We start from the raw sequence: 17,144 nt of genomic DNA, 5'->3' as shown, positions 1-17,144 counted from the left end.
CAATTTAAGTATGGGACTTTGATTCTGTGTCTGTGTTGACTCATATTTGCTTGTCTGCGGCCGACAGTGTCTTAGTACTGCCAATGCTAGTTCCCCTGCCTTGCTGAGTTGAAATTGCAAGGGTCTATTGATCAAGTCATTAGTTACATGAATTTCAACTGCTTCTCTAATGATGGAGTTCCAGTGCATGGAAGCGGACGAAAGGATCTTTGTCTTTCTGTAGTTCATGCTATGTCCTGTGTCAAGGCAGTGTTCAGTCACAGCAGACTTTTCTAGCTGACCCAGTCTGGTCTTTTCAGACCTAGGTTGACATTAACAGAACCCAACATAGATTGCACTTGCACTGGAAGGCAGAAGACATTTTCATTTGATGTTTTTTGAACAGCCTGCTAATCTTAAATGTCACGCCACCAACATATGGTAGAAAAACTATCCTAGTGGAGTTCTCCACTTCTATTGGCTGTTCTTGAGCTTTAGTGCATGCAGATTTAAATGAATTATGGATCTGTAATCAGAGTACCCGTTTTGTACAAACGTAGAGCAAAGATGACTAAACGCTGCTGGTAAGCCCCCTGAATCTGAGATAATTCTAGTTCTATGGACGAGAGTCCATAACACGCCACTGCATTGAGATTGGTGATGGCAGCTCGCAGCTCGGAAATATAGGTAAGTGAGAATCGATTTGCAAAATGCACTTTGATCGAAGGAAACATCATCTTTCCTGTGAACCAAGACATCAAGGAACGGGAGGTCTCAATTTCCATGGTGAAAGAAACGCTGGGATGGAGGGAGTTAAGGTGTTCCAGAAATGCACCAAGCGTTGTTGCTCCGTGTGACCAAACTACAAAAGTGTTGTCCACATATCTCCAGAAACACTTAGGTATCAACACTGCTTTTTCCCCGAAGTCTTCCACGAAAATGTTAGCTACTATGGGAGACACAGAGCTCCCATGGCAACATCATCAGTTTGCTCAAAATACTGTTCATTAAATAAAAATGAAGTATAGGTAAGTACAGGTTTGAACAAATATAAAATGTCCTCCTCCAACTTAGTTCCTGTACATTGTAATGAATCCACCAAAGGTACTCGTGTGAACAAAGAGACCACATCAAAACTCACTAATACATCAGGTGATTCGAGGTACAAAGTGTTCAGTTGTTGTATAACATCATCTATGTTTTGAATGTTATGTTCACCTTTTCCAACGTGTGGGCTTAGAAGTGAAGCGAGATGTTTTTTTATGTATTATGTTGGGGCTCCTAAATCGCACACGAAGGGATGAAGTGGATACTCTTCCTAATGGATCTTAGGCAGCCCATAAAGCAGTGGTGGAACTGACACTTGTACTCTTAAGCTCTTTTTAAGATGTTCAGGAAACTGGACGGATTTTAGGAGCACGGATGGCTCCCATTGTACTGCGTCAGTTGGATCCTTATGGAGATGGTGATACGCTGAGTACTGCAGTAAACCCATATTCTTGCCAAAAGAAGATTTTGCGGGCAAAAGAATAGTAGCATTTCCTTTGTCAGCGGGTACAAATCACTATTTCTGTGTCTTCTCTTAAGAACTGGAGAGCTTTCCTTTCTTCAGTGTTGACGTTCTGTTTCGGTGCGAACATTCTGGTTATGGGCCTGCAAGCTCTCGCCTTCAGTCTCACTCTGAAGTTTCAAGACACCTTGCTCAGTGGCACTGATAAAATCCTTGATAGGCAAGGTCTTTGGAGTGGGTGTAAAATTTAGTCCCTTTTCCAACACCGATATCGCAGTGTCACTCAGTAGTTTATCTGTGAAATTAAACACAGTATGTCTATATGATTAACGGTCTTGTGATGAATAGTGTGTAAGGCGATGGAACTTGGAAGTTTGATACGCCATGGCCTGCTATGTGGTCGCTTTCAGACTGGACGTGACAGCAGGCCATGGCACAACGAACTTCCAAGCTCCATCACCTTACATGCCAATCATCGCCAGAATGTAAACCACGTATATGTACTGTGTTTAATTTCACAGATAAACAACTGAGTCATGCTGTGATATCAGTGTTGGAAAAAGGACTAAATTTTCAAATGAGACTGCTGAAGAAATAAGACAAGAGGCTTGCAGGCCCATAACCAGGATGTCCACACCAAAGCAGAAAGGCAAGCTCTCCATTCCTTAAGAGAAGACACAGAAATAGTGAATTTTACCTGCTAACAAGGGAAACGATACTGCTGTTTTGCCTGCAACATCTTATTTCGGCAAAATGATGTATTTACTACATGACTCAGCGTACTGCCATCTCCATAAGAATCCAACTGACACAGTATGACAGAAGACAACCGTACTGCTCAAATCCAGCCAGTTACCTGAACATCTTAAAAAGAGCTCGAGAGTACAATCATCAGTTCCACCACTGCTTTATGGGCAGCCTACGATCCATAAGGAAGGGGATCCTGTTCGCCCCATCGTGAGCAATATGGGAGCCCCAACATGCTAGTTAGCAGAACATCTCACTTCTCTTCTACGCCCACTGGTGGGAAAATGTGAACACCACATTCGAAACTCAGAAGATGTTATACAATGACTGAAGACTTTGCATTTCGATTCAATGTGATCTCTTTGTTCACATGAGTACCTTTGGCAAATTAATCATAAATTACAGAAACTAAGTTGGAGAAGGACATCTTACATCTGTTCAACGACGTGCCTATCTCAACTTACTTTTTATTTAATGAACAATATTTTGAGCAGATTGACAGCGTTGCTATGTGTAGCCTTTTGTCTCCATAGTGGCTAACCTTTTTATGGAAGACTTGGAGGAAAAAGCACTTCAGTCACTGTTGTTGAAACCTAAATGTTTCTGAAGATATGTGGACGACACTAACGTAATTTGGGCACATGGAGAAGCACTGCTTCCTGCATTTCTGAAACACCGTAATGCCCTCCATCCCAGCATTTGCTTCACCACTGAAGTGGTGAAAAATGGAAACCTCCCAGTCCTAGATGTCTTGATCCGCAGAAAAGAAGATGGTTCCTTCGATCACAGTGTGTTTTGCAAATCAACTCTCACTGACCAATATCAACGAGCTGCCATCTCCCATCTCAACACAGTAGCATGTTACGGAGTCTCGTTCATAGGGCTAGAATTATCTCGGATGCAGGGAGCTTATCAGCAGAGCTTAGCAATCTTTGCTGTGTGTTTGTACAAAACGGGTACTTTGATTAACAGATTTGTAATCCATTAAAACCTGCATGCACTAAAGCTCAAGAACAACCAGAAGAAAGGGAGAACTCCACTAGGAAAGTTTTTCTAGTGAAGGTTAATGACATGTCATTTAAGATTAGCAGGTTGTTCAAAGAACATAAAATAAAATGTGTCTTCTGCCCCCCAGCACAAGTGTAAACTATGCTGGGTTCTGTTAAAGTAACGTAGGTCTTAGGAGGCCAGGGATATATAAAATCCCTTGCCAAAGTGGGGAATCATACACTGGCCAGAAGTGTTGCACTGTTAAGGATAAAAGTCCTGAACGTACAAAGTCAGACCAGATTGTGTCAGCTAGAAAAGTCTGCTGTGACTGAACACTGTCTTGACACAGTACACAGCATAAATTACAGAGAGACAAAGATCCTTTCATGCACTTCCACGTACTGGGACTCCATCGTTAGAGAAGCAGTCAAAATACATTTAATTAACAACCTGATCAGTAGATACAGGTGATATGAGCTCAGGAAGGCATGGGAACTGACATTGGCGATACTAAGGCACCGTTGGCCACAGATGAACAAATACAAGTCGACACAGATGGAGAAGCAAAGTGCCACAGTTGAAATGGGTGACAACAATACATGTACGGTCGCTGGGCTACTATTTGCGGCCGCACTTTTCCTGCATTGCGCATGCAAAGAGCGTGGCCCATTTCTCTGACAGGGGCACAGGATATCGCCGTGATCTATGATTCGTCTATGATGATAATATAGCCCCATCGCTTGGGGCCTGCACTTTTCTAGCGAGTTGGTGTATATATTGGCAAGTGACTGCAGCAACAAGTCAGTAAGCACCTGAAGATGACAAGCAGCTGTCTTGTTGAAACATTGTGCAGCTTCAACAACATTATCCGACATGACGCTCGTGAACCAATGAAGCAGTTACTATATCGGGAAAGTCTCAAACAGCCCATAAGATTTATCTGTTCAGTGTCACTTTAGGTATTACATCATGCTCGTGTTTTGTGTCAATACAGTCATAAAATGTCACATACCTTTGTACAGCCTTCTTTGTGCAACTATGAATTCTTGCTGAGGTCATGTGGACTACTTGTTCAACATTAAGTTATCTGACAATTGCCTAAAACGCCGAAAGCCAGTTCACAACGAACTAATAAATATTATTGTGGAACATTAACACATTGTATTCAAGTTATTAAAACATTATTTTACTTAAGCCAGTAACATTTAGCACCATTACAGCCAAAACTGAAATATGTTACTGATTAAACATTTAGAGGCACATTTAAATTGATCACTTACCTGTCACTCTGATCATCTTGTGGTACAACAGGAGGTGTGAGAAGACATTCCACAAGCACTGCTGCAGGTGTTGGTAACATATCATCAGCCATTTTCATGTGCCATAATCTAGATGAAAGGAAGGCAGGAGGAAAACAATTCCTTCCACAGATCACATTTTCAAACACTGGTGACAGTAGTAAGGATGAGAAACTGTCGTCACTACACTGCCTGCTCATGCTGCGCAAGAAGCATAAAAACTCTCTAGTTACTTCTGTTACTTTTGTTTTTTGAGAATTCTCTGATGTGATGAGAGATTTCATATGGTAAACTAATGACTCCCACACAACATTCAGCACTTCCTGTGCTTCTTTGTTCTTCCGGTATGCCACAATCAACACTGCAGAACATGCACAATAGAGGATCAGTGGGTGAAGCCGCAGAAACTGTGCTGGTGATTTAATTACAGCGACAGACAATTTTGGTGATTCAAACTGAAAATCATCTCTGCTCTCTGGTGCAGTAGGACACAAAACTTGTGCTAATCTATCAATGCAACCAGATCGAAAAATGTGGAAGTTTCTCTTCAGGCCAGAAAATGCATGTTTTCCATTGCCAGCAACAGAGCTGTTGCTAACAGAAAGATTGAAATGACTCAGATCAGTCTGATCAGGTATTCCAAAGTTGAATCTGAGAAATGCATTAAGAACTACACTGCAGTCATCACACAAAGGTGCTGCGCAGCAAACAAAGAACCAAAAAACCTCATGTTTCAAACGAATCAACTGTTCATTTTTGGTGTTGCTAATAACTAGTGGCTGTAGTAAAAGTTTCAGGTGCTTCTTAATATCTTGACCATTTGAAGCACACAACTTTTCAATTAGGTACTTCCAACATTTGAAAGCTGGAGCTCTGTCACTGCGTTTAAATGCTCTTTCTTCCACAGCAAGCATGCTGTTTGTCAACTGACTGTTCTGGTTTGACAGCAATTGATTTGCCAGAAGGTCCACCAGGAGGCACCATACGACTTCCCAGCTCGGTTCCACACGCTCAGGAGATTCAACAAGCTTTATTAGCTTAGGGCAGTAACTGAAAAAGTAAAAATTATTTTATTAATAAGGATATTTATAATATTTCCATAATAAATTTCTGTAAAATGACATGTAAAAAAAATCAACAAACATATCAAAGTATGGTTTTGAATCTTACTACTTGTTCAGTGCAACACACACACACACACACACACACACACACACACACACAGAGAGAGAGAGAGAGAGAGAGAGAGAGAGAGAGAGAGAGAGAGAGAGAGAGATAGAGATTTCCTCCTCTGTACAGAAACAAGTCTTATTTCTCACAAATTATAAAAAGCAGCTTAACATCTTACGTTCTACCCATGTTGTGCAAATTCACATCTAAGGTAGTAACCACAGACTTGTTACTAACATCCTCATCAACAGTGAGTGATATTTCTGCTATAGGATTCAGTGATTAAAAAACCATTTTGAGAGAATTCAAGAGCCAATCGGCATAGTAAAACAATAAGGGTGAATGTAAAGTAAACAAGCAATAGAAAGTAACAGAAAGCTGAGTAGGCTGCAATGACACTGAACAATGTGCAGAGCACACAAGTAGTTTCAAATGGAAACAACATCGCAAAAAGGTGCAGAAAAATACAAAGGTGGCTTTCATGAAAAGCATTTGTTGTACAACAGAAAAATACAAGACACTTTGAGGAAGAGGTACATTGATGTTAAGAAGAAAATATTGACAAAAAAAGCAACAGATCTAACAGTCCTTTTGTTAGTTCTGATTTTCTTCCACAGATAGATGTTCTCTTTTTCCATTCGCCTATTATTCTCATTATCTACAAACCACTTACTGGTTCATATCAACTTAATTAAGTTCACTAAAACTAGAAAATGGAGTAAATAGGGGATGAAATCAATGAAAATGCAATGACATGGAATAAAGTAAGTGAAAACTGTTCAGAAATAATGAAACTCTGTGCCATGTCTGGGTTTGAACTGAGAACTTTTATACTAATATATAAAACCTAATATATAAAACATTAACACTATCTAACCACAGCTCCAGGTCTAAGTGAAATTTTCATTGTCACTTGTGTTTCCTCCTATTACTTCCAAACATAAGAACTTTCCACGATGGGTATGAGGGAACAGCACCAGCGGTAGAATGGTTCTGATGGAGAACCAAGTCATCTGGACAAAATTGTCAAATGTACAGTAATGCTATTTGTGTTAAATGTTAATACTTCCTACACCAGAAATTTATAGCTTTACTGTGAAAAGCAGCCTCAGAGACTCTGTGACATATCACATTCACCTTCCCTGATTTTTGGTAGATTAATCATGCATACTGAAGTGAAGTCTAAAATGCGAATTTTTTTACACCTACCACCAAAGAATCTTATGCAGAAGTCATGATAAGTGACGATTACCTGCACAGCACCTGATGCACCATTTCTGTTAAAGGCTTTACAGTTTGATGATACTTTGTTAGACGAAGTGTCACGTTTAGCACAGTACTATGAAGTCACACAAGTAGAGAAGGTTCGGCAGCTAGTGGTGACGTTGCAGCAGTACACAAACAACAGTGCATGGGTCCCTCGACATGTGAACAGTGGAAAAACGTCTGTCAATCTATGCCATTGGACCTGCACTGTGATTCTTTCACACTTCCAGATAAATGCACTGCTATTCATTGAATCTTTATCTCCTGTACTAATCATACCCGGTTCTGGTTGCAATTGGCATGCAGTACTCAATAATCAGACAAAGCAACCTGTCTCATGCATTTCACTATGAACCTGTATAACATATGCCTTTACTACAACTAATTTTGTGTGTCCAACATATTTTAAAATTATGAAACTTTTACAGTGAGCAGAAATCATACAACAGAACACTAATGGATTTTTATGTGCAAGACGTTACTTTTTTTATGGAGATGGTCTGTCGCCTGGTCTTGCAACTGTGTGACCACTGTCTGCAGTTTTCCCTGCTTACTCCAATTTTGTAACGCTGAGACTTTGCTATATCCAACAGTATCATCCATGAACAGCTTCACTGAGCTTCTGACCTTAACCACCATATCATTGTACACATTGTGAATAGAAATGGTGCTGCAATGCCTCATTGGGGTACACTAAAAGTCTCTTTGACATCTAGTAAAAGACATTTGAGTTCTATCTACTAGGAAATCCTACATCTGATCGCAAAGTCAAATATTCCATACTCTCTTACACTGTTCACTGGGTGAAATTATGGAGGTGTATCTAATGTTTTCTGGAATTCAAACAACATAGCATCAAACTGCTATCTGCTGCTTTCTGGGTCTCTCGGGCAAACAGTGCGAACAGTGCGAACATTTGCACGAGACCACTGTTTGCAGAATCTATATTGTCTCCTATAGAGGAGATAAGCAGTCTCCACAAATTCTTTACATGTAAGCATGATGTGTGTTCAACAATTCTACAATAGACTGACATCAGAAATATAGGCTTGTAGTTACACATGTCCATCCAATGACCCTTCTGCAAAACAGGAATAATTTGCACTTTTTTCTAGTCATGTGAAAAGCTCTGTTGCTTCAGCATCCTATAACAGCTTACTGTTACAAGTGGAGCAAGTTCCTTCACAGAAGTAGAATCTTAGAACCATCTTCAAGATATTCTTTGGGTTGTTAAAGGCATCTCCATTGCTTCTTGTTACCATCACATTTGCAGGAGTGAAACTTATGATTACAAAACTTTTTGTAAGCATTGTGATTGATGGCTTTGTACAGTGACTTATTTTTTGTACCACTATCATAAAGAAAGTAGCTACTGCCTAAGACTGATGAATTACAGCTCCATACAAAGTTGAAGTAGAACTCGGATAAGCTTCCAACACGGTACCAGCTACCAACTTCATAAGTTCAAGTACTTTTCAAATTATCTTACAGTACATTCTATGTGGTGGGATATTACAGGTTTTCTCAGTGTGATTGAGGACTGGTGGTCTTCCAGGTATTCAATCAAATTGTTAAATCCATTTTATGTACAATGTGGCTGATCCCGGTATGGTGCCTATCAAAAACCATACACACAGCCAGTGTACAATCTGTTGGCCAAAATGGTTAAACCATTTACATGCCATCAATATGCCCAAGGTTTGTACGAATTATCTAATATTAGACTACACATTGTCGTCCCACCTCTTATGCCCAACTAACAGCACTAAAAGTACCAGACTCGAGCAAATGCATAACTTATGATGGGAGAATAATCCCTAGATATACACAGACACTTGGGCGAGATATCTGGTTGTGGAATTCCTTCCAAACTGCCATACAACTATCAACTAAGCAACATTCAAGTACTTTGCTGTAGCTTGAAACTAAGAAAATATTACACTTGGGGTTATCAAATAATGGAGTTATGTAAGCAAGATGATATCAGTTGTTCAAATCTTTGTCACATATCAATCTAGGACTATCACTTGCACTTTACAATAAAATTTCTAAATATAGGCTTCAGAGCAAATGCTGTCACTAAAAAACAAGCAATGGTGGTTGGGAGAAATACAGGGTATCTAAACCTGTATATCAAAACTAACCCAGAAAAAAGAAAACATAATTCTAAAAGGAATAATAAAAATGAACCGTCATTCAGCCAACTTGCGCAAGACATACTAGAAATTAATCTTAGAGGAATGAGTTTGACCTGCTTCCGGCTTATATCGCATATGTTTTTAACAAACAGGTTGATGGTGTGTCAAATGAAATTCTTTAACATAAAACCAGTTCACAGTCATATCTCATACCATGGTAGAAAAATATTTGGGAGAGATGGAGAGAATACTTTTAACTCTATGGTGCATAGCAATTCCCTTAAAAAACCTCACCTCACAAGCCTAACAAGAATTATGATTAGTTGTGGTAGTTTTCCATCTATTGAGGTCCAGTGTTGTTGTTGTTGTTGTTGATTTGAGGTGAGTGGCAGTCAACATCAAGGTCATCAGTGCCCTGACAAAAGATCTGCATGCCAATCTCATGGGTGGGGACGAAGGGCTGTCCCCACATATGAAGCAGTTTACAATGTATTAAAGTCTGCCTCCCTTCCTCACCAATTTAGGGATGAGGCCCGGCAGTTCACAAACTTTCACCACCCTTTTATCACTGGAATTAGTGTCTGCGAAGATATGGGCAGATCTCCAACGAGACTGAGGGCTGCCCTAATATCAGTATATAGGGCACGTTGCCAAAACATGCTGAACTAAAAGTGGTGCGTCACAAACTTCACAGAGTGGTGGATCCTCCCGCTGGAGGAAGAAGCCATGTGCTAATGGGCTATGTACAATGCGCAGTCTGGTAAGCAGAACCTCCTTCCAGCGATATGGTAAGCAGAACCTCCTTCCAGCGATAAGGCTGACATGAAGTCTGCCATGCCTGTGTTGTCGATTTGAGTGACCCAGTTTGTTTTCCGTCACCTGCAACCATTCAGTCTCCCATCGATGGATGATGCGTCTGAGAGAAAATGAGATGATGGTATGCACCAGGATGGGACACTCATGCACATCAACATCCCGACATGGTTCCTTGGCGGCTTTGTCGGCCATTTCGTTTCCCTGTATCCCGATGTGGCCAGGTATCCAGCAAAAGATCGCCACCTTGCCACAGTGTTGGAGCCGCTGCAAAGAGTCATGGATGAGCTGAATCAGCTGGTCTACTGGATTCAGCTGGTCTACTGGATGCATTTGGTGAAGTGCTTGCAGTGCACTAAGCAAGTCTGAACAGACAAGAAACCTTGAACAGTGACGTCTGAATCCTCTCCAGTGCCATCAGAATGCCGTATAATTCCGCATCATAATTTTTAAATTGTTCTGGAAGATGCACTGTAAAAACCCTATCAGGGAAAACAGCAGAACAACCAAGGACATTCTGTTGCTGGGATCTATCTGTTTAAACAATGATAAAACTGTGGTACGTACTTAAAATGGATGAAAACAAAGTTGTAAAAACATATTTTGGAGTCAAGTTTTCTTGTACTGTGTCAACCTTAAAATCACTTTGGGCCTCTGAAGATACCAAGACCCATATTCTGGTGCACTGTCCCACTTTGACTGCTCAGCGACGAAATCTTGGGTTACCGGACTGTTGCTGCACATTTTATCTGACAACACCTCATTGTCTGATTTAGTTTTACATTTTATCTGTGAGGGTGGGTTTTATCATTTGATCTAAGTTTTAGCGTATGTCCTTTGTCCCTCTGTGTCCTCCAACCTAGTGATTTTAGGGTGGAGGTTTTAATGTGTAGCAGAGTGGTTGGCTTTTCCTTTTTATTCTCGTGGTCGGCCAGCCACTGTAATCTGCTTTCTTGTTTTACTCCCTTCTGTTTCTAGCGTCTCCCTGTTGTTTTCTTATCCTTTTTTATTCCTTTTAGTGTTTGTTGCCTTTCCATCATTCTTGTGGTTTTTCCTTTCTTTCTGTTTTTCGTTTTATGTCTCTTGTGTTTTATTCTCACACTTGTGGAATTGTCTTATTAGGAACAAGGGACCGATAACCTCGTAGTATGGTCTGGGGGTAATTCTGCGACGCAGAGGCTCGAGCCAAGTGCTCTGCAATCGTGTTTGTGTTGGTACATAACATGCCGTTTATGGTAACACCAGGAAAACCTGTTGGGGTCTTGTACCCGAAAAGACGTTTGATCTTTGCCCAGACTAGGGAAGGTGATGTATGGCACCCAATGATCGAGACATGTCTCTCCCAACACTCCTGCTTTCGTCGTTTGATAAGTTGGCGAACGCGTGCACAGAGGCTATGAGGTGCTCCAGGGAAGGGTTCTGCTTGTGCTGCTATAGAGCTCACTAAAGCTCCTTAATTGCTTCAGGAACTTCCGATGACCAACCCCACAAGGGGTTATGTGCATTAAAATCTCCCAGAAGTAGGAAAGGTTTAGGGAGTTGATCAATCAGTGAAATACATTCAGGGATACTGCACCATCTGGAGGAAAATATTCATTGCATACAGTTATTTCCTGCATGTCCTTATTCTGACAACCACAGTTTCAAATGGGTTTGAAGAGGCACAGTCTCACTACAGACTGAGTTTAGACACAAATGTAAACTCCAGCTGACACTTGATTATAGTCACTACGGTTCCTGTAATATCCCTTATAGCCGCGGAGAGCAGGGGTCCGCATTGCCGGGAACCAGGTTTCCTGGAGGGCAATCCAGATAGCAGGTGTAAAGCTTAACAGTTGGACCCAGGAAGGTATCCTCACCCAAGAGATGGAGAATGTGTGGGACTGAAATGTGACGACGAGAAAGTGGGCTAAAAATCTCAATGCCCTATGGACACAAAGCACCATGTACGGCGCCCTTCCCCAATTGGCTCGCTCTTCGGGAAAATTTTGAAGAATGGATGTCAAACTCTAAAGGAGATCATCACATAAAGGCCGAAACGTGTGAAACTCCTTTTAGTCACCTCTTACGACAGACAACGGCCCTATTCTAACACCCAGAGCCACAGGGGGAAGTCCAGCAAGGGCCTGGGACACGACGTGGTGAAGAGGAAGTGCGAGGAAATGAAACTTCTGCAGCAGTAAGGATAACGTTTGTGAGATAGTCCGCCTGGTCATCACAACTGAGGAAATCTTGTTCTGCGAAGGTCGCCAGGGAGGAGTAAAGCTGCCAGTCAGCCTTAGTAAGTTGCCATAAGGGCATGCATGTGGAAGGGGCAGGAGTCAGCAGGTAGAGAGCACAGGGGAAATGGTCGCTCGAGTAGGTGTCAGAAAGAACAAGCCACTCAAGACGATGGGCAAGTTGGGCAGTACAAAAGGATAGATGTTGTTGTTGTTGTTGTTGTCTTCAGTCCTGAGACTGGTTTGATGCAGCTCTCCATGCTACTCTATCCTGTGCAAGCTTCTTCATCTCCCAGTACTTACTGCAACCTACATCCTTCTGAATCTGCTTAGTGTATTCATCTCTTGGTCTCCCTCTACGATTTTTACCCTCCATGCTGCCCTCCAATGCTAAATTTGTTATCCCTTGATGCCTCAAAACATGTCCTAGATCCAAATGGGAATAGGTGTGTGGTGTGGTAGCCAAGCACGAACCCGCCAAAGAGTGGCGAGCCCACTGAAGGGTGGGGGTGGGTAGGGAGGGGGTGTATCTATGGGGTGTTGCTGGGGTGAGGAGGAAGATGGACTCAGGTTAGAGGTTCTGGGGAGGACCTATGGATTTCAGTAGGGACTGGAGGTTATGTTGGACTTCAAGGATGGGATCACTCTGGCTGAGCTTGTAGGTGGAGGAGTCAGAAGTTAGTTGGAGGCATTCCACCAGGTAGTCACTGTGACTCATCACAACAGTGCTGGAGCCTTAGTCTCCAGGAAGGATAACTAGGGTCTGGATCTGTTTTCAGGTTGTGTATGGTTGTCTTTCTTTTGTCGAAAGATTAGTGTTCTTAGAAAGGACCTGGGGAAGGATGGTGAGGTCAAGTTGGAGGTAAGGAATTATTGGGAGTGGACTAGGGAATAGTTTGCTGGAAAGGGGAGTGGCACAGTTGGATGGTTGTCTGAACTAGGAAACACAAGGTTCAATGTTGGGCTTTGGTTGGATATAACGGTGGCCAAGAAGTGTATCCACCAAGGAGAGTAGATCTTTGACAAGTCCAACATGGTTAAATTTGGGGGTAGGGTTTAAGGTTGGGCCCTCTGACAGGACCAACTTCTGTGGGGCTGAGGTTTTTGGTGTAGAGATTAACAACAGTGTTTTGGATTTGCTTGGGTTCTAGGTTTTGTGGGGCATTGGGAGGGGCTTTTTGAGGATGTGGTAAATTGAATGGTTCAGCTAGACAAGGTCTGGGTGCTACAAGGGGTTGACAAGGGGACCATTGGTAGAAAGATGGGTGTTGATGGATAGTGATCCCTCAAAGTGGGAGTAGAATGTCGACAGGTTAGATAATTTATACAGGTGACGTCTGGAATGCTTCTCCAGGTGTTGTACAAGGGGTTCTATTTTGGAGATGATGTGTATGTACTGAGAATTGCACACTGACAGTATCTTGCAGAGCGAATATTCTCCCACCACCTCCAAGAATCAGCTACAAAAAAGTGCCCCTTGTCACCCAGTATCACTCTTTGAGGAACAACTGTGCCGTATCCTTTGATTATCTGTCATTATGCCCTGAAATGAAGGATATTCTACCGAAGATCCTTCCCACTCCTCTTGAAGTAGTGTTCTGTACCCACCAAAAATACAGAAAATCCTTGTCTACTCCTATGCTACTCCTATTTCAAACTCCTTGCCACAATGACCACAGCCCAGTGGCAGACGAAGATGTAAGAAGTGGCCAATCCATCCAACCAGCACTTCCTACTCCAGCCCTGTCACAAGCTTATCCCACCCCATCAAAGACTGGGCCAACTGCAAAAGCAGCCAAATCATATACCAACTCTGCTGCAAACACTGTATGTCTTTATGATGGTATGATTACCAACCAGCTGTCCACTAGGATAATTGACAACTGCCAAACTGCTGCCGAGAATAAAGATGACCACCCGGTGGAACAACATGCAGCTGAGCACAACATGCTCAATTTCAATTGCTGCTTCACACCCTGAGCAATCTGGATCCTTCCCTCCACCACCAGCTTCTGTGAACTATGCAGATGGGAGTTACAACTGCTCTGCTCCCATTATCATCCTAGCCTCAATCTTGGGTAACCCACTGCACCAGCACCCTCTGCCCACCAGTTTCCCCTTCCTCTGTCCTGTCACCCGCTACCAAATCATATTCCCATGTCACCTTTAGTGTGTGCCACTTCCCACCGGCCACAACAATCATGCCATCCCATATACCTGCCCCTCCTCCCTTCTGTATTCCTAACCAGTAAACTGCCTGCCTCCCTTGGAGATGCTAGCCACCCACCCTCAGTCATCCTCCCTGTCTCCTCTCCCCATATCCATCCCACCTAACACTACCTCCATCACAACCAGTCCACCCATATTTTTGGCAATGTTAGTCTAGCTGGCACCACGTAGGGGCAAGGTGTGTGTGTGTGTGTGTGTGTGTGTGTGTGTGTGTGTGTGTGTGTGTGTGTGTAAACTGTTTCCGACTGAAACTTGCCTTACAATTGAAAATACATTAAATGGCAGCTTTGTGTGTTACAATATATCATTTCTAAGGCTTCATTAACAACTAAAATTAAGCTCTCTGCTTTTGCAGGACGTTTCTAATAGCTCAACTGAACCACAGCTTGCCTTTCCCATTCCCCAAAATCTTGCTTGGTGCAGACAGAAGTTAAATGTATAATATTCTTGAAAATCATTCACTGATACTTCCAGAGAAATGTTTATGGTCACTGCTTCAGTAATTATTATTATTTTTATTCTTGTCACACTTACTGGGCAGTAATATTTTCCTCTCTCCTCCTTTTAACATCATTAGCTCTGATACCACATGGCTATTGGTTTCTTTCTATATATATATATATACTGAATCTAATAGTTGTAGTATTTTTGTCAACAGGTAACCTAAGACATTGCTAGAGTTAGTTATTTAAGAAACTGCTCAACGCAATTACTGCCAAGTAGTTTAGTATAATATTACATGAAACTCTGTGCTTGACCCAAATTTAATCAGACAAACCTTCCAGCGCATAGCTGGCAACTGGTGTGTCCCATAATTATCACTGCACTATCAGGAAATGTAGTCACAAACTTCCCAAAGCCTTGCCCCTACAGTTCCTGCGTCATCTGATCCATAAATGAATCCTATCATCTCTGTCTGAACCTACCTTTGCCTAAAATATTTCCCATCTGGAATATGTAGGATTATCTTTGATTTATCATTAATTTATTTATATTTAAAATTAGACCACCACATTAAGAACACTTTACTTTTCCAACAGTTGAACAGTAATAAGCATAAACTAATAAAACATTCAAGGTAAATTTGCACTTACACCAAAGTAATTGAGTGCTGACACAGAACTCTTCAAATTATGAATAAACTGACAGACAGCACTACCTGGTTTATATCTTTAATAGCAATATTTTAAATTTCGTCAGTGGTCAAATTGTACTATTAGATCCCAAAAAATTAACTTAACCCTCATTGACAGAGGCACCAATGAGGTGACCACTAAGGCAATTTTTAGACAAGACGTGATAAATTCCTTGTTCAGCTATTAGAAGCATCATCCTTATAATCATTCCAAACTGCTGAAAACAATACAATACAATAAATCTTAACAATAAAATGTTAAAATTAATCCCAAAACATCAAATGTTCTGTTGGTGCATTGTGTCAAGTGTTGTTATTCGACAATCTGGAATGTGAAGAGGTTTCCAGCAACACCAACACTACTGACTTACTCATTATGAGCTTGAGAACAAGTTTCTGCAAATACTCAAAATTGAGTGTCAATCAATTATTCAGACATTAGATGTGTGTTAAAATACATTATAATGAACAAGCAACACACTGACATTCTATTTACTGACAATCAACTTCTGCAAAGCAACATTACCTTCATCAGCTGTAAGATTCATCAATATTCTTCAACCAATATATGTAGTAAAACAGTTCCTACCATTTACCAAATAGTTATAAAAGAAACGGAGGAAAATAACTTAATCCAAATGCTGACAGACTAATTTGACAGTTTCACTTACTCTGACTTTATTTGTTTCTTCAGTTCAGGAGAACATAAAAAATCCTTCGTCCAGCCACTAGCAGCAAAACATGTCCACATTGAATGCAAACCATGTACTGCAGATTTCTGAATGTCGTCGTCGTTATCAAACACAAATGACAACAATATTTCCACCCACTCACTGAGTGTCTCATTATTTACAGGATTCACACCCATATGCTTCACATTGCTAAAAATTCTGAACACCGTCCTTAATGTTTGTTGCCGAAGATCAGTTAGAACACTGTCAGAACTACCCCTCATATTCATGCATTTTAATATTACACCTATGTACTTCGCAAAATTTGGTGCACTACCCAAGTTTTCCCACATAACACTTTTATCACAGAGATTCAGGCATTTCATTAGTCTAACCAGCTTATCTGGCAAGCCCTCTTTTCCATCAGAAAACTTATCCTCCGATTTCCTCTCATTGGCTTCTCTGTTACCATTATTAGAAGCAAGCAATTCTGGTTCACCAGTATGTACAACCGCACAGATAATGTTCAGCAAATGTGAGGTCAGTGGAAATGTGTCCTTCAATTTTAAAATGTCAGAAATTGCAGATTCTAAGACATCAAGAACAGCGTTAGAGCATTCATTTGGATAAGTCTCTAAAAACTTTATAACTGCACTCAGAAAACGAGTTAACAGATCTCCATCATTTTTTATGCACCGAAGTGTATCAAACCTGAAAGCAAGAAAAACATTATCAATAATCATTGCAGACCATAATAAGTAAACAAATATATAAAAACACTAGCTGTTCCCCACAGCTGCACTTGCGTATCAGTAATTTTGGTATGATGAATTATAGCAAGTAAGTAAGCTATTGCATGTGCAATAATATCAGCTACCTTCACATGTCTGCCTGTTCAAGTAAGCATAGTTTATGATGTGTGACTCCTCCCTCAACTCATGACAAAGTGACACGCACAGTGTCGTTGCCGAGCACTGCA

General features: G+C 41.2%; 1 protein-coding gene across 1 annotated transcript in view; it reads right to left on the bottom strand.

The window, feature by feature from the left end:
- The window catches only part of LOC124789161, a 189,944-nt gene that overhangs the window by 156,819 nt on the left and 15,981 nt on the right, over positions 1-17,144 (bottom strand). Inside the window, exons 3-4 of the mRNA XM_047256456.1 lie at positions 16,166-16,876; positions 4,507-5,574 (exon numbers count right to left, since the gene is read on the bottom strand). Coding sequence (XP_047112412.1) covers positions 4,507-5,574; positions 16,166-16,876 — 1,779 coding nt within the window. The remainder of the gene's footprint in view (positions 1-4,506; positions 5,575-16,165; positions 16,877-17,144) is intronic.

The sequence above is a fragment of the Schistocerca piceifrons genome, chromosome 3 (assembly GCF_021461385.2).
Source record: "Schistocerca piceifrons isolate TAMUIC-IGC-003096 chromosome 3, iqSchPice1.1, whole genome shotgun sequence".
Classification (NCBI taxonomy): Eukaryota; Metazoa; Arthropoda; class Insecta; order Orthoptera; family Acrididae; genus Schistocerca; species Schistocerca piceifrons.
Note: the sequence above shows the minus strand (reverse complement) of the source record. Positions and strands in the feature narration are given on the sequence as shown.